Genomic DNA, 24,854 nt, shown 5'->3' with positions numbered 1-24,854 from the left:
CACATGACTACCTTTGTTACTGTTTTCTGGCACAGGTTTGGTTTTGACGGGACTGACTGTATTCACTCTGTAGGGACTTATTGTCACACATCCAAGCCTCCACTCCTCCTCTCGGGCTATCAGGGTCCGCTTAGCTCTCAGAAGCAGTCCATCAAAGTTCGGCACAGTGTAAGCAAAATGGTCTACTTTCTGCTTTAAAGACGTCAGCACCTGGCACCAAGTCAAAATTCTTATAGTTTAAAGTTTGCAAAATCATCTTCAGAATCAGTCATGCATGAATAATGAGATTTACAGTACGTTAATGTGGTTAAAGTTATTTGTTAACAAACATTCATCAAGTAATTGACACATTCCAGATTTGCAAACTCAGCGCATGTGTATAGAAGACCATAAGGTAATTACATTATTAATAATTCTGTCACTGTATCAGTGGAAATATATTAGATATTGGTCACTGAATATGTTATATATTATTCATAGCTGCATTGTACATCGGATGCTGAACATTTATCACATAAGAAAGATTACTCTATACTTAAACATGCAGGATAAAGTGCAATTATCTTTGGACACATGCTCAAATAGTGTGGTTGGTGTAAATTTATGTATACATGCATGCACCTCTATCAAATGCATCAAAGAAGTCATAACATAAATACCTGTACAAGGGATTTGACTGTGGGTTGGAATACAAGATTATGACTAAGTAAGAAAGACCTAAGAAGAGGCTGGGGATAAGAGGCCAGGCGAGATATAACGCCTGTCAGCAGGAGATTAACAGGTAGGCTGTTCTGCATCATTCCATCCAACTTGGAAAAGAGAGCCATCAAAAAAGGGCCTGAAAAACAGGACAGCTATATATCATGTATACAACAAAGTTGAGAATTTTATTACACAGGATAATTTTGAATTGGAAATATACAAGCAAAATCCATTGGATTTGTATTGATAGAAAGCATTTAAGTTGCAGAAAACCTTAGGGCTATTCCAGAAATAAATACATGGGGGGTCGGGAGGCACCTTTTGTATATACCAAGCACCCATAAAAAAAAATAAGAAATTACCCCATGACCCATCAAATTAATAAACTCATTTTACAATGACCCATCTAATAAAAAAAAAAACTAACCAGACCCACCACAAAAATATTTTTAAAAATGAAAACGGTACAAATCTCGCGAGGTTTTCGGAACAACCATTCTAGTCAATGACGCGGTAATGCCTGTGCGACATTGTATCACAGTAGTTCTGAAGAAACAATGTCACATCAACAATCAAAGGCATCTATGGCGGGAATGTTGGAAAGATTGGGAGTCCAAACGATGCTATTATCATGAAATGGGTATGGATATGTTTTTCCACAAATCGTTCGTCTTCTAATGGAGCCCGCGCCCGGAGGCCACAGGCACTTGTTTCTGTAAATGACTTATGACCTCTGTATACTAATAACAACACAAGGTAATAACTAGCTTCAAATGACACCCCTGAGAATGTCGGCCTTTTGAGCTTCCAGGGAATATGCTATGTAAATGTATTTACTACCGTTGTATTGTACAATCATTCAACTTAAAAACCATGTATGACATGACTGCATTCATTGCCTCTTATCGCCGAAAACTGCAACAAAACATGGATTTTCCGTTTTATACCACGAAGTGCTATGTACTGATACCGCACAGAATGAAAATTGTATATTCGTTGTGTTGAAAAATAAAGTCTCATTGTTTTATTATCACAATAAATTGATACGATGTTTATTACCAAAAAATCTTGAACATATTGCTTTGTTAACAAAATAAAAATTTTGAATTGAAGACGCTGTACGCTATTTTTAGTTACTCAAAAAAACCAAAGCTGTTCGTACGTTTCGGGATTTTACATGTCATCAGAAGATAGAAGCTAAGACCTCCCGAGTGGAGATTTAAAAATATTTTCGTGTCGGAATCATTTCTGATGAAAATAATAATGAAATTATGACTTACTGTAAATACAACTTCGTTAATTAGTATGAGAAATATTTCTGCCAATTGCATGTTTCATGCAGATCTATGGAAAGTCAGAGAAAATACAGATAAAAGATTATTTGGAAGTATGCAAAATAGAGCAAGGAAAGTTTTTTTAGTGATGTGTTATTGACTTTGTGATATGTATTGATGTGGCAAGTACCTGTTGATACATTGAAGTTTTATGAAACCCACCATAAGTACCAAGAACGCTGCAGGCACATATCAATGTTTTTCGGAGGCGACTGGCCAACCTTTAACATTAACTGTTATTTTCATGCATGCAAATGAAGATATATTGCGAGAATGGCCCCTCCACTATTTTTGATAGTGCTATGTAGTAGTGAATGAGAAGATATTAATGCATGTAAGCTTGAAAATTATGAATTGAAGCCCTGGAGCAAAGAATGACCCCTCCCAGCCTGAGGGGAAAAAACTGAGACAGCATTGATGAACACTATAACACCCCCCACCCCCACCCCCCATGCACACATTAATTAAGGTTCTGAAGGTCTTTATCAAGACTATCATATTTTTATCATTGTCTGTCAGGAAATTTAAACAAGCCAAGTGCAACTTACAACTTCTCCGACGAACCGCATCCATAATATTACGGATCTGTCCCGATATGGAAAAATTCACAGGCATCTGAAGTATGGACACCCCCCCCCCTTTCTGATATTTTTGGGCGGCGATTATTTCTCTGAAATGTGTGGATTCCCCGTTTATTCCATCCTAATTTCGATTTATGTAATCGTAAACTTGCTTTTTTGTAAGCCTTAAATACCTTGTACTGTTTATAATAAGTATATTCTATATTATACCAGTCCAGTAGAAGGCCAATCTCTAAAGCTTGTGAAAAGCGTGAAACAACTACATCAATCGAAATTGGGTTGAGAGAGACAAGGAATCCACACATTTTGGAGGCATTGCCACTGCAAAAAAAAATCAGAAGGGGGGATTATAGTTATCAGGTGTCTGTGGAAAAAAATATGGGGGGATGGAGTCCCCTTTATTTTTCGTAGCATTTCCCCCCTAATGTTAGTAACTAAATTATATAAAATAAGATCAATTGTGGTTAATGGTCACCATTAAAATCATCCTTTTGCCTGTTATTTTTAATTCATCTCTGATGCTCTATCTTTCTATAAATAACTCTAAAGAATTCCAAATGTAATTTTAGAAGAGCGTGCTAGCCAGTCAAAATCGCCCACGTATTCTGTGCGGTATCAGTACATAGCACTTCGTGGTATAAAACGGAAAATCCATTTTTTGTTGCAGTTTTCGGCGATAAGAGGCAAATGAATGCAGTCATGTCATACATGGTTTTTAAGTTGAATGATTGTACATTACAACGGTAGTAAATACATTAGCATCGCATATTACCTGGAGGCTCAAAAGCCCGACATTCTCAGGGGGTGCCATTCTGTGTCATTTGAAGCTAGGTACCTTGTGTTGTTATTAGTATACAGAGGTCATAAGTCATTTACAGAAACAAGTGCCTGTGCCGGAGGCCTCTAAATCACCATCACACCGACTGATAAATGTAACGCATCGGTACCCTCGTATAAATCAACTAAGGTTTGCCTATTTTTATTAGAAAACGGAATACCTATTGGTTTCAAAATATTCCCAAAATCGATGCACTGTAAACTGTAATAATCTACAGAACAGAGTTCGCCGCCATCACGTCCAAAGGGACCCTACTAAACGCGCCTCTAATTTGAAGAGTGCCGTAATGGAAAGTTATGCGCTGCAAAGAGCGACAACTCGAATAGTTCTATGTTACTTCCGATTTCCGATTTCGAAAGCAGCATTTTGAAAGCACGTTTTCAATTTTCCCTCCGACGTTTTGTAACCAACACGACAAGAGCGACAATAAAAATATTCTGAAAACTCAACACCCACGTGGCACAAAATAAAACAATAGAAACTACCCACTACCCATAATAAATATTTTTTTAACAGTCCAACCACGGACCAATTAAAATATGAAAAAATACGACCACCCACACAAAAAAATATCGTTTGCCGCCCGACCCCCCCATTTGATCATTTCTGGAACAGCCCTTAACAGAAAGCAAGAATAGTACATGTAATCAAACTCTTTTTCAACCATTTGAAGGACAAACGTTTACATTTGGGCCATGGATGGCTACAAGATATATATGTAGTATTGTACATATATATTATTAATTTTTGCAATTGCATACATGTAAATGTAAAATACAAATAAAACTGCATTATTACACAACTTCAGGGAGTTAATTTGAATGAACAGTTTCTGATTTCCATGACACTTAGGTAAAAAATTTGTAATCAAACCTATGGGTCTGAACGACCTATAAAGAAATCTAAGGCCACACCAATTTGTAAAATAGTTCTTCGGATTTTCAAACAAAAAAAGTGAGGCGAGAGGGCGAAATTATTTTACAAATATTATTTTTAATTTTGGAGATAAAAATTATGAGGCGAGCGAATACAAGAAATATAAATATTTTTAATTGAATTAAGTGTGATTTTAAAAAGCGGGCGCCTAAAAATAAAGATCTTAAATCATCAGATATCATTTGTTTACCACATAAACTTAAAATTTTTCAACTTTGTTGATATAGTTTACAATATATAAGAAGTATTTCAGGTTTCAAAGACTTATTTTCTTTATACCTAATACATGTACTTTGCAACATTAACTGATAAGGTCTTTTTGAAGCATTTTATTTAAGTTTCATTTCTACAAACTTTCGATTCAGAGATATGCATATTGCTAGGGACACATCCAGTTTTGACATTCATTGCAAATGCAATATCCATTGCATCGCTTTGAGCATTTTCTTGAATTTTGATATGACATCACCAAACCTTTTGTGAATTTGTCGTTAACTGTCGGTCCGGTTTAAAATAGTCATCGATCAGTACCCCTTGCTTGTTGTAAGAGGCGAATAAATGGGGCGGTCCTTCAGATAGGACTGCAAAAACTGAGATCCTTGTCACAGCAGGTTTGGCACGATAAAGATCCCTCAGTGCCATACGCGCTGAGCATAGGCCTAAATTTTGCAGCCCTTCACCGGCAATGGTAACGTCTTCATGTGAGTGAAATATTCTCAAGAGAGACTTCAGTCAATATATAGGCTAATCAAACAATCAATCATATGCTATCAATGTTCTCTAAATAGTGGCATCGAATAGCGCTTCAAAAGTTTCATCGGCTTCCAGTTCGATTCCAGTATAAGGAACAACTTCCAATCCAGTGTTATGAAGTATCGTACATATTAAGATAGCCATCATGAATAACTTAACCGTATTACACTGTTAGGAAATTTCTCGAGAGCCCGCGCTTCTGTCATTTGTCAGCATATACATCAAGGTTATTTGTGCGCTTGTTGTAAAAACTAAAAAAAATATTTACGGATATTTTTGAACACGCGGGCGGATATTATTTTTTGATAATATTATAATTTGGATTTGTTACAAATAGAAGCGGCGAATCCGACGAACTAGATTTACAAATTGGCATGGCCTAAGCAATCATTTTACAAATTTTTGTCATGTTTTTTTTCTTCTGAAAATAAAAACAACTCCAACCAAAAAAAAAAAAAAAAAACCCAACAAAAAACCAACCAAACGAACAAAAACAACATGCAATATATATGATGGGCATTAATTAAGAGCTCAAATATTTTTTAAAACATTGAATTCATGATCAAATACATGCAAAGTTCATACCTATGTTTGGTGCTAATTTTCCCACATTAGTCACAACAGGCACTGTGGTGTTATTTTGCATAGAGGAATCCATCAAGTTAAAACTAACAGACTTCACCACTGATTCATCCTGGGAGGTTTTACGATTGACAACCACATCAACTGAGTTCACAGACTCTCTCTTTGGCAAAGATGAAAGTGCAGTCTGAACATTCACATCACTAGCAAAGTTTGACATTGATATCTCTACATAGCTGGTGGTATCCTGAGAAGGACTATTCCCACAAGGCTTGAGTTCTTCCCCCTCTATTGTACTGTTTATCACTTCAAATGTTGTCCCATCAACTTTGGCTTTACTGGACTTCCCTTGATTACCTTCAGTAAATGATGAAGTTACGCTATCACTAGTGTCCGTCAAATTCACACTGCCACTGGCTGTTCTGGAACATAAACTACTAAGAACTGAATCTAAAGAACTTAAACTTTCTTCAAACGTTTTTTCCAGTTCTGGTGGAGTTGGCACCTCGTCTAAATAATGAATAAAATCTTCCAGACCTCCGGCAGAAGATATATCACTGTCTGAGTCAAAGTTCCTAAGAATGTATGATAAATCTGGAACAGATGACTGACAAGAATTATCGGAGATAAACACCTCATCCACTTCTGATGATCTTGGCAGTGGACCGCCATCTGAGCCACTCAAATCGTCTACCAACCTAGAATTAGCACCACCATAACACAACCCTGTATCTGTTAATGATGTCATCTGTGTTGAGTTTGATTCATTAACATTATCTACCAAGGCATCCATTGATGGTGTTTGACCATCATACGGATAAGCCCAACACTGAGAAGCTTTGGCACAATTTTCCAACTGGTTTCTTGCTTCCTCCAAGTAATCATAGTAATTCGTCTCATAGTGCTCCAACTTGCTTCCAAATGTCCCTGGTGGGAATGCCGTGCTTTGTTGCTCTGTGGCCACTGTTGCTGACCTTGAAGTAAACATTTACAATCAATGAGTACATCTGTTTGCTAAAGTAATTCCATTCTTATTCAAAGAAACACTCTCTCATGAATCTGCACTTTAGAAATAAGAAGTATTCATGAGAAGTAGCCTTGCACAATAAATTGATAATAATACATGTATCGAATCTGTTCCATGTATCATTCAAACACAAATACAATACATGTGTTTGAGATTTCCCCCCTGCTACCTGTATTTCTTCCTACAATATCTTGTGATGTCACCTGCTAGTGATTAACATACATTGTAATTTTCATATAAAATTATCTATAGATGATTCAAACTGTAAAATATTAATCATAAGTCATTTGATATATTATGCATGCGCTCAGAATCAAATTAAGTACATACAGCAAGACATCTGTCGGATTATTTAAATGAGAATTACTTGAGGTTCATTCAAGTACACATAATGTAAACTTGTCTTAGTTTTTCAATGATTTAAAGTTTACAACTGAAAAATACAGGATGCTTGATATAGGGATAAATGTATGTGAAAGATAAAGTGAAACATAAAGCAGTCTCAATTAGCAGTGGAGCATGGTTCACTGGGATGTTGGAGGTGACAAGGTCATTAGTGAGTTAGTAATAAACTGATTTACCTCCGTTTCTGATAGTCTCTCTCCTTTTTTCTTGCTCTGAGAAAACTACTCAGGCCATGTTTAGGGCGGTGGTATTGTGATGTGTTAGCTTCACTATGGTTACATCTATATACAAAACATACACACATGCCACACCCACAGACAGTTATCTGCACTTTCCATAACTTATGTAATGTTAATGTCTAGTTATGGTCCTTTTAAAGCAATACACCCCCCCCCCATACCCTAGTATATTTACACCCACATAAACAGCACTTACTATTAACACAAACTTGTTTAGAGGTTTTATGACATTCCAACATGTGCTCACTCATATTGCACCTTTCACTTTGAATAGGGAATACATGTAGATTATTTCATTATCCATTACCCAAGGGTTATGATATATTATGGTTACATAATATTAAAACCACCAACATGCAGATAAAAGTCTAATTAATGCATATGTCACAGCTGATTATGGCAACTAATGACATTCCTTATGTCAGCAAAACCAAATGTATAGCAAACGGTAGCAATTTTAAAGTTCTCAAAACTGTTTAAAAAAATTCTCAAAAAAACCACTTAAGACACCAAACGATTTCTGCGATTTGTTGAAATGCAAAAATCAAGTAATGATTCATACAAAATGCAAGACATGTATAAAATCATTAAAGCAGACCTGTTTATCCTGACACCATTGATACAATTTTTATGATTTTTGCTCTTTGATATGCTGTATGCCTTCAAATTAATGTAACTTTTACACATTGTAATATGCTCTTTAAAAAAAATACATGAACATATAGTTTTAATAAAAATAAACTTTTTCATGTTCCATGAACATGGGAGTAGACAAACTGTTTTTTGTTTTCAAACTGAAAGTAACATATTTGCTCACAAACTGCTTTAATTTAATAGCAAAATTTGCAAAGAAACCAAAACCTCAAAAATTATAATTCCCTTTTGTTTCAGAGAGTAAACAGGTCTGTACATACCAAGCTGTGAATTTGAATAAACCAATATGCAAGTTTATTATATAGCTAATGATTTTTTAGTCTTAAAATGTTCCTTAAATCTAGAGAATTTTAGCATTCAATACTTGGGCCATTATTGAACGCCAACTTTTCATGAAATAATTGCATGTTTGACAAAACTTTCGGGGTACAAGTTAATGTTATTGCACGCTAAGACGTAAACAAAGACAGCAGACCAGCCATCATTTGGTAAGTTCTGGAAGCTGGTTTCGATACTTTATTTATTAAGTATCAATTCATTCTTGTAATATTTTGACCCTGATCTACAGTTATGGACCAGTAAATATTATTATTCACAATTTGAAACATTTCACTTGCATTGATTGATGCAATTAGATGAAAGTGTATAGCTGTGATCATATCAGTGGCAATAAAGCTTCAATTTCTAACTTGATGAGAAAATGAATAAATTATCAACATAAAACAACTGAAATTTAGTTTAGCTATATAATAATGGAGTTATTGAACTTACATTGGTGAATATTGGCACTCAATGGGTGTGAAAATTTGCTCTGACAAAAGTTTGCAAATTTTTCAATCCCAACTCAGCCAAGTCGCCAATATAAATTAAATAAACTTATAATAGTTGTAATAATTCATATGCAAGATAAAAAATACATAAAATCAAAAACGGTACATATTTCTTACTTTTCTTGTACTGGAACACCTTTCTTTTCATTAAATTCAGCTCTGCAGCAATTAGGACGAAGGGAAAGGAAACGTTCTGCACTTTTACAGTGAAGGTCAAGGTCATTGACATTGCGTCGTTGACTGATCATGACATGCGTACATGGAATAAGATACCTGTTGATCATAGAAACATACATTGTAAATTTATCATTTACAAAGCACCATTTATGATTAGCACAAGGTAGATAAACACCCATTTATATATATATATATTAAAACAACAAAATAATGTAAATGATTAGAAATACAAAAATATAGGCACATGTGACATAACTAGATCTGACCAGTCAGCAAGGGTTACACTGAATATTACAGTGCAGAAGAACTTCAAACTTTGTTTTTGAGTGACCATGACCTAGTCACGTGACTTTAGGTAGTTCTTTACACACAATTAATTCATAAGCAACCACCATGTCAAATATTATTCTCAAATTAGTTGTGATAATCAATAAAAATTCAGGTGATTGCATGATTGAAGCTTGATTGTTTGGTAACATGTACACAGAGCAGTTATGCAAAGGTCACTGCACCTTTAACTTTCAAACTTTTCTCCCAAAGTCCCAATTACACACTACCTAGTAAGCAGTTTTGGTTTAAGTGTTATTGTTCCATGATCAAAGCTATGAGGTTTAAATTACAAAGTTTTAGTCAACACATTCAATTGTGTTCACGTTAATACAGACTAAAACTATCATGATCTGGCAAATCAAAGCAAAGCAAGCTTTGGTTAAATATCTACTTTACCAGACTCAAGTCCTGTATAAATTTCACAGACTGACAAAAATGTGAAAACTTGCTAAAATTTAAACAACTATAATTTTCAGAATAAGGTTATTATGAAAAGACATGACACAATATCACAGCCTAAAACTTCACTGCAGTCCAAAATATATACTAAAGGAAAATTTGTGTAAACAAAATATCGCTGATGGAAGATGTTCAGACAGACAGACATGTTAAAATCATTTTAACCCCCATAACTTTGTGGTGGGAATGTTATGATCTTTAAATTTCACAAAATACATGTACTATATGTATTTTAACAAGAAACATTTAAAATCTTTTTAAACATATATGCCCCAGTGTGGCAATGTTAAAATGGATTAACTTTAAATTTTGAATGTCTGTACAATGATTGTGAAAAAATGGGTTATCTACTAGTCAGGGGCCAGTCACAATGCTAAGTTTGATCTCTATCAGGCGAAAGGTTCTAAAAATAACAAGCAGTATCTTTAATATCCAGAGTGAATTGATTTATGATCTGTGAAATTCAAAACGAAAAGGAGTAATAATACCCAAGGCATTTTGAGTCATGACCTTTGATTTTGTGACATCTACTCTTTAGGCGGTACCAGTGTACGAAGTTTGATATCTGTTTTAAAGCAAAGGGTTTTAAATACATTGAGTGGACAATATCTTCTATGTCCAGAATAGTTTGACTTTTGACTTAAAAATCAATGAGGTTATCTACTCCTTAAGATATACAAGTATACCAAGTTTGATGTCAGTCAAGCAAAGGATTTATAAGATATTGAGCAGACAATATTTTCTTATGTCCAGAGTAGTTTAATCCTTGACTTTTGACCTTAGTCAGTAGGGGTCATCTTACTCCTTATTACCAGTGTACAGTCTGATGTCTGTCAATCAATGGGTTCTTAAGATATTGATTCACTGACTGATATACCCACAGGTGTAAAAACCAATATGCCTCCCAACCCTCTTTTTTAAGGGGGCGTAAACATTCTCATTGTTTAACATTCTATATATATATATATATATATGTACATGTATGTGTATACTGTAAAATGTATGTAAACTTTCCCCCTTTTTGAACAAAGAGAGAGAGAGAGAGAGAGAGAGAGAGAGAAAGAGAGAGAGATTCACTATCTATTGATACCCACTTCCACCCCTACCCGAGGTTGAACTAATGACCTGGGGGAACCAAATCTCCTAGCAGCATGTATCTGGCTTGCTAGACCATGTGACAATCTAGGCAAGTCAAAAAACTTGCTTTCGATGACGATGGAATTCTCACGAAATTGTCACATGCTACACGGTCATTGAGAGTGGAAATGGGATACAGTCATTTGATGTAAAAAGAGGATCATACAAGATACACACATAAATATTTATAATATTCTATTCCAAAATTTTATTTTTATTGCAGTCCCATGCATATTGTAGGGGAAATGGCAATAACAAAATATTTAGCAAATACAGACACCGTAATGAACATTGCAATGCCCAAACATGCACCTGAAACACTATTTATACTGAGTGCCAAATTGTGAACTCTAGGTATCCAATCCTAATCACACCTATATGTCAAAGAACTAACAAATATACATATATTCTTTTACAAATATAGAAATTTATCATAATTAATGTACTAAGCAATTTATTTTAATCTATAATTATGATATATTGCATCCATTAAATTCTATACTATATTCATTAACACAATGCAGTAGCATTCACTGAAAGACAACCATAGCAAGTGTAGCGTAATTTGCCATCCCATGCATCTGCCAAAACAACTAACCATATGCTGTTTCAAATTCATGTACCTATTGTGAAAGATTTATAACATGATTTCCTATGAATTCTTATTTTTAATTACCTGAAGACAAGCTGAAACATGACATCTTCACAATTTAGGTCCACCAGCGTTTTAAACAGTGACAGCGATACAACACAGAGTGGCTGAAAATGAAATAAATGTTCTAAATACATCATATGTATATAACAGAACAAAAATAATGTAATGAAATGTACAGGTATATTACATATCTATACAATATCATGTAGCACTGCTACATCTCGTTTTATACTACATGCATGTAAATGACTACTACATATTTATCAGTCACACAAACATACTTCAGTTCACAGAAAAGACTGTTTGCTGATGAGTCAAAAGCCCACCGATCTTAGCATTTCAGTATCTGGTGACAGGTCTTTCCAACTGACTTTGAATTAATTCAAAAGAATGGGAAATACTGTATAAAAATATATGCATTCATCCTTGTATTTAAGGAATGAATTTAAGGTTAGGGTTGCGAGTACAGGGAGATAACTCAATGCAAAATAGTGTGATTTCATTCATTCTTTCTGTTTAACTTGATCATGATGCACCAAGTTGGGTTTATTTTAATTAATCATTTGTAGGCAGAGAATGGCTTTGGCAAACGAATATTTACAAAATTCAAATTTCTGGATTTTTCATGAATCTTTTTAAAATACTTCATTATTTTTAAAAAATGCAGCAAAAATGGAGTTGGGTCATTTTTCACAATTTACAGTTTGTCTTCAGAACTGCTTGAAGGATTTGGATAATTCTGTGCTATTTATAGAAATGACTAATCTGCTTGGAAATGAGTAACTTTGTGTTGTTATGGGTTTGACTGCTTTAGTATATAGCAATATCATAGCTCTATTTCTAGCAAAATAGTTATGTTATTGTTACAGTAGATCTTTTAAATATAGGAATAGCAAATATCAATTGTTGCCATGGTAACCATTAAAATCTCAAAATTTGTATTTGCATGAAAATACCATCAGCTTCACAATTTATTTTGCAACAACTTCTCTAAATACCTTTGAATTAATATAGAAATTTAAAAAATTCTGAAAAATGAGTATCATTATATATTCTTTAAATTTTATTCATCATAGATGTAAATAAAGTTACCAAACGACACTAGTATATGAGAAAATAAGCTAAAAATAGATGTAATTACAATGTAGCGAAAAAAATCAATTCAGCAAATTCGGTCTTTTTGCCCCGAATAGTCTTAAGAGTAGTTCTTATATCTCTGGAAAAGGTACATTTTATGTTGTACTTTTCGTCTTCAAAGTCGCAACTCTCACTTTGATAGCAAAGTGTGTTATTGGTTCAAAAGATATAGCCAAGGTTAAAGTTTTTTGAAAAGTGGACCAAAGTCCAATGTAAAGGTAACTAGGTCACGAGTCTTGGTACTACAAGAAAGGCGTGGTGTGGTCATGAGGTATCTATATGTGAAATCTGAATGCCCTATTCCAAGTGATTTTTCTACATTTTTTACAAGGGTCCTGTGGCTTTCGAATTGGGAAAAATTGTCGACATTTCAGTCAAATTGGGAAAAATCAATTTTATCATAAATAAGTTTTAAAATCATATCAAACATTATACATGTATTATCTTTATTTTACACATCTCTTTAACCTTCTAAAATTTTCAATATTACCATAACTCTTTGTTAAGTCTTATGTATATAATTCACATCGAATGTTTATTTTTTTCAAATACGTATTCCTTTCATAATTTTATCATGGGGGAAAATGCAAGCTAAATTTGGGGAAAATTGGCAATTTTTAGGAGGGGAAAGGGCCGAAATTCGGACCCAAAATGGGCCTTAAAAATCACTGATTCCCCTTGGTACAAAAGATATAGCCAAGGTTAAAGTTTTTGAAAAGTATATCAAAATCCAAAACAGATCAAAAGTCGTGATACCAAATGAAAGGCCAGTTTTTGAGGCATCTGTATAGGAAATACCAAAGCTCTATCCCCCTTGGTTCAAAAGATATAGCTAAGGTTAAAGTTTTCCCCATAAAGTGTGACACCAACACAAGAGTCATGAGAATAGCTCTCTGGACATTTGTCATAAAGGTTTTACCTTAGAGCTGCTATTTATGCGCGTAATGAGAGAATCCAGTATGATGATTTCATCATTCTGTTCCATTAAGATAAACTTCAAAAAGGTGCGTAGAAGGTTAGGTTCAGTCGTTTTTCTAAGGAACAGCTCAAGGTAGGCAGTCGCTGCTATCACCTCCTCTCTAGAATTCTACAACAGTTACAATGTATGTGTGATAAAATACAATAAAATACATTCTATGCAGTACCGTATAATGTGAAATAAAAAATACTGTAACAAATCCACCAAATTCAAAATATTCATCTGAGACATTGAATATGGGATATCTTTGCTCACATATTACTAAAAATGTTTAACATAAATGAATCTAGATATGACACAGCTAGTATTTCAAATATTGTGACAATGCATCTTAAAGATTTTGTTTCTGTCAATGGTAAAGAACATTACAATAGGGAGTTAAATAGAGTTTTGTTATGAGCTGGTAGGCATTGGATTCACATCAATACTGGTAGACAAGTATATTCATTTTTATCACTCAATGTTGTCTGGCAGAGTGAAATGGAAAGCATTCATAACAGAAGGCATTCACAATGGAAGGCATTCTAGCATTTACTGAACAAGACAAAACCAACAAGAGGCCCATGTGCCACATCGCTCACCTGAGTCACCTTGGACCATATTCAAAGATTTTCTCTACATATTTGCATGTAAAAGTTTGATTCCCAAGTGTGGTCCCAACCAACAAACCATGCATAATTTTTACAAACTGGAATCTGATTCCCTATTGTGGCCCCACCCTACCCCCGGGATCCATGACTTTTCAAACTTGAATCTGCACTATGTCAGGAAGCTCCGATGTAAATTTGAACTTTTCTGGTCCAGTGGTTCTTGAGAAAAAGATTTTTAAATGACCCCACCCTATTTTTGTAATTTATCTCCCTTTTGAAGTGGACATGGTCCTTCATTTGAACAAACTTGAATCCCCTTCACCCAAGGATGATTTGTACCAAATTTTATTGAAATTCAGCAGCTGGTTCTGGAGAAGATTAAAAAAATTTGTAAGTGTATTTTCGCTACTTCACTATTACATGTATTTCCCTTTGGAAAAGGGTGTTACCCCTCATTTGAACAAACTTGAATCCCCTTCACCTAAGGATGATTTGTGCCAAATTTGGTTGAATGGCCAAGTGGTTTTAAAGAAGATGAAAATAAGTTTACAACAATAATGCCAACAACAGACAATGGGAAAGTTTTGATCAGAAAAGCTTGAGCCTTTGACTCAGGTGAGCTAAAAATTAGTGTATATGTACAAAGGGATTAATGGGATGCTGCATTCTGTGCAAAATCCTTGAACTCAATGCTCTCCCTCTATCTCTCAATTCAAATGAAGAATAAGAAGAAATCCCTCATAACAATAAATTCAAAAGTGGTGTCAGAGAGTATTATTTTTTTTAAAAGTCTTTAGTTTGCCATTTTGATTCAAGTTTTGTGCCTCAAATGTTTACAAAACACACAAACATTTACCATGGTATTGACCACAATATCAATTGCATTCATAGGAAATCCCAATGTAAAACATTTAAGATTTGTTGGCTTTATCATGGTTTTAATTATTTAAATTTTTCCTAATACTTTTCAAATCTAAAATACACATTTTTGTCAAAGAGGGTGGTAATTCATACTGCATATACAAAAAATTTCAGGAAGATTCAGTTTTTCATACCAACTGGTATAAAATCTATTTTCTATTTGCCATATTACATGTACATAAAACGACACCAATAACAAGTGCATAAATAACTCAAATAAAAATGTAAGTACTTAAACTTAATATTTAATATGACTACCTTAGTACAAAAATAAAAGTGGAAATTAAAGACATCATTCTAAATACTTAAAAATTTCATTTATCTGATACATAATGAAAGAGGCAAAATCCTAAGCATGAACTATCATGCCATTTTTCTTTATATATATTACAAAGGAAAACAGTCATGCATATAAACTAAAGGAAAATCAAGCTGAAGCACAAGGTGGCCATGATGCACAGGAATACATTTATGAAAAGCTTACTGACCGAAAACATGGGTGAATCGAGCAGTGGCAGGGGTAGCCCCGAAATGTCCTAAAGGAAGAGTTACAATGTGTTAGTATCCAATACATCAACAGTGTTATCACCCCAATACCATGTATGTTACACATAGTGCAGTGTGAAATCTACTAACACGTACACTAATTATTCAACGTACATGTCATGTATGTATTCATCAAATGTTAAATACCCAAATTCGTGTGTACAAACTGTAGCAATGTTGGTGGGATGACTCGAGTTTAAGCAATAAGGCAATACACGTAATGATTATTTAGGGGTAAGATATATCATCTCGCTATCAGATTGAATTAAAGCATATATTGTCCTTATAAAACATTAACAGATTGATACTTATACCATCTTATTAACGTATATGTATAATAGTACATGCATCAATACATGGTATCTGCCATTGTGAACAGATGTTGCCCCTAACTATTGTATACTGTAGGAGAGTTCGAGACAGGATGTAGATGTATGGCAGTCTGCAGAATACCTAGGTGGTATGGTGATTGAAAGCTTTTGTTTGAAGATCTTTCTGGAGGGAGAGGAAGGTGTAATCAAATTAATTACAAGGCATGAGGGACAGAGACTGGTGTGTAAACATAGTAATGACTGTATAATGGGGAAGAGGTATCAAAGCCTGTACATATTGATCTTTATAACATACAGCAACTCTATCTTAAAGCAGATAGTGATGGGAATTGTGCACTTAGAATGAACAAAAATGAACAAAACAAATGCTTACTTCTGACTCATCATTCATCTTGAAAACACAAAGAAAAAATGAACATTTCCCTAACAAAGCATACCACTAAACTCAAATTATATGTACATGTATACTACACTGTACGAAAATCAAGGAATATAACTCTTGCTGCCCTCCTGCACCTGATCTTACACCTTGGAAAAAATAAATCTGTTGAAGCAAGCTGTTTCCCCTGCTTAAAGAGGCATGCCAAATAGAACTCTATCCAATACAAAATGAGCACATTCTTACAGGATGGTGGACCCATTGTGATCGGCATGCCATTTTACGCACAATACAAAATGGAAACTTCAAAAAGAAGAAAATCACAATGCTAATTTAAAGTGCAGTCAAATGTTTCTTAAAAAACAAACAGAATGTTATCATCGATAAAGCAAGTTGATTCCTAAGAACATGTATGAATTGCCAATATACTGTGTGATAAAGAAAATACTGATCCACTTCATATTTGACAGAAACTTCAATCTATTACATGGATTTGTCTCATATACGCCAGTGTAACTCTACATGTTTTCTATTCTATATAATCATATGAAATACCAAATTTTATTTTAGAAATATTGGATTATTCTAAATTTTGATAAGAAAATTAACAATCATTTTCAAGAAAAATTTTTTTTAAAAAGATTTTAAAAATTCTTATAAAAAGTATCCAAGGAATCTGACTGTACAATCAAGTTTTTAAAAGATAAATAATGAAACTATTTTGTTGCTACTTCCATGTCTTGTAAAACCACCAGTTTAATTAATCATGATATGTTACCAGGTTTTTTTTAGGTCTTCATATCAACTATCAAGGGCCTGGTCAAAGTGGACCTTTCAAATTGGGAAAATATATATCGATATTTGCTTAAAATTGGGAAAAATATTTCATATAAAGTAGTACAGAAAAAACCCCAAACAAACTATTGCATTATTAAAGGTACAATTGGACTCCTGATGACTTTTAATTTGGTCAAAGCTTACCTTATCTACATTGTAAATAAGCAAAGGACAAAAAATTATGTTTACTTGAGAATTTTGAGGCAAAAATCTGTTGGCATGTGAAGGAGATTTATTAACAAAAAGGCTATCCTGTTTTGTTTTTATTGTTTGGGAATTTTAAAAGCAAATATTGGGAATAATACTTGCTTTTTGGCATTGGGAATATCAGCCCCCCCCCCCCCCCCCCCCATCTGGTTATAGTCTAAATACAATGTTACAGTGCACCCTTTACGTCTTAAAATCTGCCATTATCACTATTCTGAGAATTACAGTCATTTTTATTTTCTTGACATCAATATTCAACACTACCACTGTGTACAACATTGACAAGTTCTATTCTGAGACACTATAAAATCAAAATACTAATTAAAGGTAACTATGAGTTATTTCATGTATACTAGTGTATCTACAATAACATGTACGTGTAAATTGCAGTCATATACATGTAATTTACAAAAATCTTTTCAAAAGACAACATCTGTTTAACAGCTTTAATTCATCAAACAGTAATGTACATGTACTGCATAATGTAAGTACTGATATTGTTCTACATTTCAAATTTAGTCCAATAAAGGGTCTCAGAAACTAATTGGTACAATCGTGAATTAGCATTACAATGTGTTGTGCTATATTTTGAAGTCCTCCATACACAAATTATGGAATTGATCATACATTTACCACCGCACTAAAGGACTTAGGTATTAGCAATGTACTGCTATTACAAAATCACATGTCTGCGACAGAAGTGGACACCTATGGATGATGATCCCCACTCTGATATTTCTGTTTTTTTACAGCCATAAACAACATTTATCTACTGCTATTAAGATACTAAATTGCCACTAAGAACTTATCAATCCTTTTGACTAAACCTGAATAAAATATGAACAAATCAATAATAGAATGTGTGACAGACAATTGTTGAATTGTTGAGGCCTATTGAGAAAACAGCTTATTTTCATAAACTACTTACATGTACATGTAGTTGCACAAGAAAATGAAGGAATACTTTTTAAGGCAGCTTTCATATTGTCATAAGTGGTTATGATATTGTTCATATTGTAAGGAATTCCAATGTAAATACTGAATATAAGCTAAAACTGAGAATACATCATTAATTCTATAAAATTGTGAAAAATGTATACATGTATGTAGGATACAGAAATATTAATTTATATATGGCATGCCCATACTAAATAAGTACATGAAATAAGTACATGTGTTCAATGCTCTTTTTATCTTAAAATTTTGCAAAATGTTACGACCAGGTTTTATATGTACATGTTCAGAATATAACAGGGGTATAATGATACAATTGAAATATATAACAATATATCATGTCATATATTATGACCATTGTGGCAGATAATGATACATATTTATTGCAATATATTCTTTTAATGAAAAGAACAAATTTAATCAATTCTTCTACCATTAATCAGCTTAAAATAGAATTTTTTTTGTACGGTATAATAAAAAAATATTTGATGATTTCTTTGTATGGGAAAACATGATGACCGAATGAATACCAGAATTTAAAAAAACATATCATTAAAACCAATTACATAGAACATTATAAATTCTACTGGTACAGTACCTTCATTATGAACAATAGAGCATGAAACACATATACATCTGTAATTCACTGAAACCAAAGACTACAATTGACACTAATACTATAACATTACATTGTTAGAAGTATATTATTATATCTATATAACTCATAAAATACCTGATGCAATGCTGGTCCTAACACCGGCACCAAAAAGCCATCATAGATAAATTTGATCAGCTGAGTTCGGATAGCTGGATGACTGACCTACAATAATTCCTATGCATGTCAATGATGAAAGGATAGTAAAGTATAAAAATGTACACATAATGAAGTCCGACCATTACACACTGTACTTTCAGTCCTTTGACCTTTGGCTTTAATTGTGAATTGGCAATAATTACTGCAAATTAGCTTTAGAATATTCCTGGACCAGTATTTATGCTTTTAACTCTTTTTATGTTATAACTATGGTAAAAAAAAAAAAAATCGCTCCTGTAATCCAACACACCTGTGTCACTGCATTACAAAATTCCAATGAGTTGAGAAACATTTGTAGTTCAGGAACCAGACTGATGTCCTCTTGTGAAAACCGATGCCATTCATCTGTATAGACAGGGATTTTTCTTGGAAGGGAAGAATACAAACCACTTAATCCTGTTGCAAGAACCTGCATGAAAAACAACAAGATATCTCTATCGTGTCAAATCAGTGTGTTCTGGTTAAAAAAACAAACAAATCCCCACAATAATTCTTTATCCATAAAACCTAGAATACATGTATCTGACTCCACATATATATTTTTGCACTTACCGGACAAAAATCAGAGTTCTCTGCAATATATAGACCAATATGGGGATTCCTTGCAGAAATGGTCATTATCAACAAGAGGGCATCTCTGGCCTGCTGTCCAACTTTACCTTCTCTATGTATGTATGGAATCAAAAGTGAAAAAATCAAGAATTTTGTAGGCCCATGATTTGTACTCGCATTGAAGAAACTCTCTAGTATGACTGTCTCTTGTGAAATGCAAACGCAGAGCTGATGAAGCACTAAAACCAGGCGACCTTCAATGTCACTTGTCTTACTTCCCTCAGCACACAAGTAAAGTAGTCTAAGAAGTGGTTGAATGATGGCTTTGTGAATTAATAGTAGCTGCTGAGATTGACTAATAAGCTGCTCAAAAATCCGTAATTGTTCACATTTTAGCTGGTCACCATTTGTGGAGTTGTAGTGACACCAATTACAAAATTGGTCAAAGACATCTTCCTCTAAAAGGTAATGTAGTATTGGACCAGGCATGCCTTGTCCATTTTCATCTAATCCTACCTCGCCAACGAGCAAATTTATCATCTGTTCAACATTTTGTAAGACAGCCTCTTGCTCGTCTGCTGTGCAAGTCTGATTGCTAGTAGAACCATTTCCTCTCTTGATAATAGAAAGGGCTTGCTTCCAGTGATTTTGAAAGACTTCAAGGCATGTTTGAGGATCTGTGTCTGCACGACAGCGGGTCTCTGCTAAATCCTCACTAGACTGTCCGGAGGCTTTTGAGTCATTCCTACCACGTTTAAACCATGACATGATACCAAGACTTTACATCTCCCCACAAACCTGTAAATATTAATAAATATTATTCACAACATTGATGCTGATACTATGTTTCTATTCCTTGCACATATTAAATTTTAGTTTACAGACAACTCTATAAGGCTCTAACTATGATCAAATTTTTCAATCTCTCAAAGCAAAGGGCCTGATTATTATCTATAAATAACTAAGCAAATTTACTCTTGATCTCTCAAACTTTTGATCTCTCCAAATAAAATCTGGGTCCAATTCAATACACCTATTTCATTCTAACTCACACTATCCGTTGCCAGTCAAGTGGGAAACTAATTCCGCATGTACCCGCCCGTAAAATCTTAATTGGCTCACATGGGCAGTGTGTATTTAACGTAAATTTCTGCATTATGGAAAGTCATGTAAGTGAAACCAGAAGCAATTTGAGATTTACCAATGAGTGACTTTCACCGCACATATATAAATTGAACATAAAGGAAATTGAAAATGATAATGCACATTTGTGTGTGAATATGCAAATAAGGTGATTATTACAAAATGAAAGCAAAATATCAAATATTCAATATTTACTTATTCAGATACCTATGGTTTGGCCAAGATGATCATATCCATTTTGATTGTCCTGCTCAGTTTTACAAATGAATTCTTCATTTTTGAAGATGTTCTTTTACTACTATTTGCACATATGTAGGCTATTAATCTTTCAAGCTTAAGAAAACCTCATAGCAATCAAAATTATGCTGAAATGTCTAACAGATGCTGTAATATCAACATGAAAATTTACAATCACAATATATGTACATATTATGTTTTAAAATTGTTTTCAAATCAATCACTAAATTGAAATATTGAAAGATCTTCAGCCCTGGTATGTCACTGCCAAATCATCATCAAATTGTAACAAGAATTGAGAACATGCCGCAAACTAGATTGAGATTCGAACCTGTGAGTGACATACTACTGTATCTCTCTGGCAACTTAGTCAGTGTTCTTGAAATCACGACCAGATTTTTCTTTAATCGTTTTTTATGTATTAAATGCAAAGCACAATCACAATTTCCACTAACTATTTAAGAAAAAAATAAATATCTGAAATAATTCAAAAAAACATCGCCGAAAAATACTGAGCGTCATTACCATACGAGCTATGACTGTCAATTCCTCAAAAGCTGTTTTAATTCACAAGCACAGTTCCATTACATAAATAATGAAAAAGTGCAAACATTTTCAACATAGCACATTAAATTCTCAACATAAAACCTTTGCAAAGCCAAACTATTACCATGAAATATTCTACTGTTTACATATTTGGGGTGTTGTAGTTTGTGTGGCCATTTCGTCGTCCATCTTACATTAAGGTCAAGGCCAAATGCGGAACTATGGATGTAACAGATCTAATTATTGTTGAATATTGTAGAAAAATAGCGTTGAATCAAAATTCTTGATTATATAGAAGATATTCTCACTGCGAAAATTTTATATGTGACTTTTGTTTAGAACTATATTTAGGGCGGAAGAATAATCATAACACCGCGCAATAACTTCCGGCGTGAAGAAAAAATGGACGATTTTTCTTGACTAAAACTTAGGAAGAAGTAATTATTGCTCATAAAGTCAGTATCGTTAATTATTTAAGCATGAGGTGTCCGTATAGTCATACCAGTAATAATTTAGTGCAAATGGATATCATTAAAAGTGAAGCAGTAATTTGAATAGTTTAAATAACAATGTTCATGTCGAGAGGATGGATGAGCAATCCTTAAATGAGCTACTTGAATGCTCAGTATGTCTTGAACGTTTAGATCATACAAGCAAAGTACTCCCATGTCAGCACACATTCTGCAGACGTTGTTTGGATGAAATATACTGTATGAAACGCGAACTCCGGTGTCCTGAATGTAGGACTGTGGTGGAAATTCCAGTGGAAGAGCTACCCTCTAATATTTTGCTCATTAGGCTGTTAGAAGGATTGAAGACCAAAAATTCTTCAGAACGCTCCAGGTCTCCTAGGAAATTTGAGGAACACACTCCTTTTGGGGGTCATACATCTAAACAGGTGAAAATGTTACTAAGTCAACTTTCTACCACATGACAATTGGCTATTCAAAGAGTGTTGTACAGTACAGGTCTAGCACAAACTCTTTAATTAGCCATACGGCTTGATTATGCTATTTGAAATAGCTTGAATTAACTATTTCAAATCATTTATCACATCAATTTCTAAAACCGTAAAAGTCTAATATTACTTTAGTGAAGTATTTCATCCTATACTTCATACAATACATTGTAAACAAAAAAATACTCCTTAGGAAGAATGTTGGAAAAAAACAACCCAGTTGTTTAGCAACAGTTATCCCAACAAAAGTCAATGAGGATCAAAAGAGTAATGGATTGGCAATGATTCCACATTGTAAAGTCATCCTACTTGTCTATGGTTCAATGCACACAGGTGTGTGGACAGTTAACAATGCAACAGATATTCCATTTCCATGAAAATTCTTAAAACGACATAGTATTGTTATGACCTCTAATCAGAACAATGTTGTGGTAAATTCAAAGTATAAACATGTTTAAGAATTATGGAATTCTTTGGCTATGCCACTACACTTAAAAAGCTATTTGGCTATGTCACTACACTTCAGAAATTCCATCTAATTTTAATCTAATCTAGCTTAATCAAGCTATTATAAATAGCTTTATAAATCTATATAGCTGATAATAAAGCTAAACAGATAAATATAGAGATTGTGCTGAACCTGTTCTAGTAAGCTTTTATACTTTTTGTAGCTTTATTTCAAATACAATATATGTACAATATATTGGTGAAATGGATAGCATAAAGGAGTATGGCACTCATCAAATAATTTTTTGCATTTTTAAAAAAATGTATTTCAGCAATTATTTTGAGAAATTTCAGATAAAAATGTGGTTATTGTGCGTTCAATTATGTGTACACATGATTAGCAAAAAAAAAAAAAAATACTACCAAGAGTTAGGGGTATTGGTGAATATCTTGACCTACATACATGTAAGGGGCTTCAGTGTTGTTGATTTGTTGATGTTAACATTTCAGTGCAAAATCCATTGCAGGCAAGACTGATAAAATTGACTAATAAGCCATAAGTGACTCTTCTTTTGTCAATGACTACTCTTGGTTGACTAATCTAGTTTGACTCTCTGACAAAGCCAAAGAGAGAAATCTTGCAAAAAAATTCCCAACACAGCTGACAATGTAAAGTCATTAGATCACAGACCTAATGAATGTAAAAATTTTGTCATTTAGGGCAGATAGTTTATATCTTTTGCTTTGGGGTTCACATTATCATACGAGATAGCTAGGACTCATTTTAGTTTGGCTGAGCTGAAAGCTCAATGAAGTTTTTCTGATTTAATCCATCAACATTTTTTCACATTTTTACTTCTTCAGTTCTCCACAACAACCAATCTTTGGTTGAAAGCCTCCAATTGGATTCAAGTGAAGGACTATGCCCCTTTTCACAGAGAGATATTTTGGGTGGGATTTCCCAAATCTTCTTTAAAATCATTTACAAGAAAGGTTGAAACTTGCATGAATGCTTCTTAATATACTGAAGATTCAAGTTTGTTGTGTCAAATTGCTGCATTTAAAAAACAAAAGGAAGATGATTAGACAAGTTGTATGTAATGTATTTCCAACAAACATTGCAAGTTTCTGCAGAAAATGATGCAGAGAATAATTGATATTTAATGCACCATTTTATACTTCAATGCAACTATAGCATGGCAGTCCCAATCACTGTAATCACTATGTCAAAATAATACATAATATATATAAGCAAGCATTCTGATACATGCAACTTGTATATATGATTAATTTGTTTAGCCACTATTAGTTTTTTAAACATGTGTCTCCTCTGTGTGTGAGCAGTGATTCAAGTGAGCATCTTGGCCCATGGGCTATATTCCTGAGCATATCATAGCAGCAGCAGTCTCTAGCTTTTTGGTAAATTGAGAATTTATTGTTTTATTTATTTTTTTCAGCAGAGTTTTGCACTAAATCAGCCATCAGCCAAAGCTTTGTACAATTATGATGCAACAGAACAAAGGTATTTTGATACTGGAACTTTAGGACACAGAGCTTTCTGAAAGTGAAGTGACATTTTTATCACAGATAATGATGTTATGCCTATTACCATGATTACTAATATGTTTTAACGTTC

At 33.7% G+C, this 24,854-nt stretch overlaps 2 protein-coding genes and 1 long non-coding RNA gene across 15 annotated transcripts in view; 2 read left to right on the top strand and 1 right to left on the bottom strand.

Annotated features, from left to right (window-relative positions):
- Positions 1-22,025, bottom strand: part of LOC130052274 (FHF complex subunit HOOK-interacting protein 1B-like) — a 25,919-nt gene extending 3,894 nt beyond the window's left edge. The window contains exons 1-13 of one of the 10 annotated variants that reach the window (XM_056156726.1): positions 21,938-22,025; positions 19,888-20,685; positions 19,586-19,744; positions 19,255-19,341; positions 16,518-16,535; positions 15,755-15,802; positions 13,696-13,863; positions 11,661-11,743; positions 8,999-9,154; positions 7,335-7,439; positions 5,730-6,700; positions 660-838; positions 12-210 (exon numbers count right to left, since the gene is read on the bottom strand). In XM_056156726.1, coding sequence (XP_056012701.1) covers positions 12-210; positions 660-838; positions 5,730-6,700; positions 7,335-7,439; positions 8,999-9,154; positions 11,661-11,743; positions 13,696-13,863; positions 15,755-15,802; positions 16,518-16,535; positions 19,255-19,341; positions 19,586-19,744; positions 19,888-20,655 — 2,941 coding nt within the window. In that variant the 5' untranslated portion in view covers positions 20,656-20,685; positions 21,938-22,025. Of the gene's footprint in view, positions 1-11; positions 211-659; positions 839-2,827; positions 2,939-5,729; positions 6,701-7,334; positions 7,440-8,998; positions 9,155-11,660; positions 11,744-13,695; positions 13,864-15,754; positions 15,803-16,517; positions 16,536-19,254; positions 19,342-19,585; positions 19,745-19,887; positions 20,686-21,237; positions 21,313-21,937 lie in introns of those variants that run through there. The other 9 variants (XM_056156727.1, XM_056156734.1, XM_056156731.1 and 6 more) reach the window with 9 other exon arrangements.
- LOC130052299 (uncharacterized) lies at positions 4,639-5,527 on the top strand. The gene is made up of 2 exons (XR_008800638.1): positions 4,639-4,888; positions 4,920-5,527. It is a non-coding gene; the product is annotated as an uncharacterized LOC130052299 (long non-coding RNA).
- LOC130052278 (E3 ubiquitin-protein ligase SH3RF3-like) overlaps positions 22,018-24,854 on the top strand; it is an 18,850-nt gene continuing 16,013 nt past the window's right edge. For 2 of the 4 annotated variants that reach the window (XM_056156741.1, XM_056156739.1), the window contains exons 1-2: positions 22,174-22,711; positions 24,679-24,740. In XM_056156741.1, the coding sequence (XP_056012716.1) occupies positions 22,400-22,711; positions 24,679-24,740 (374 nt within the window). In that variant the 5' untranslated portion in view covers positions 22,174-22,399. Of the gene's footprint in view, positions 22,712-24,675; positions 24,741-24,854 lie in introns of all 4 variants that reach the window. The other 2 variants (XM_056156738.1, XM_056156740.1) reach the window with 2 other exon arrangements.

This window comes from Ostrea edulis, chromosome 2 (assembly GCF_947568905.1).
Source record: "Ostrea edulis chromosome 2, xbOstEdul1.1, whole genome shotgun sequence".
NCBI lineage: Eukaryota > Metazoa > Mollusca > Bivalvia > Ostreida > Ostreidae > Ostrea > Ostrea edulis.
This window is presented reverse-complemented; position numbering and strand designations above follow the sequence as displayed.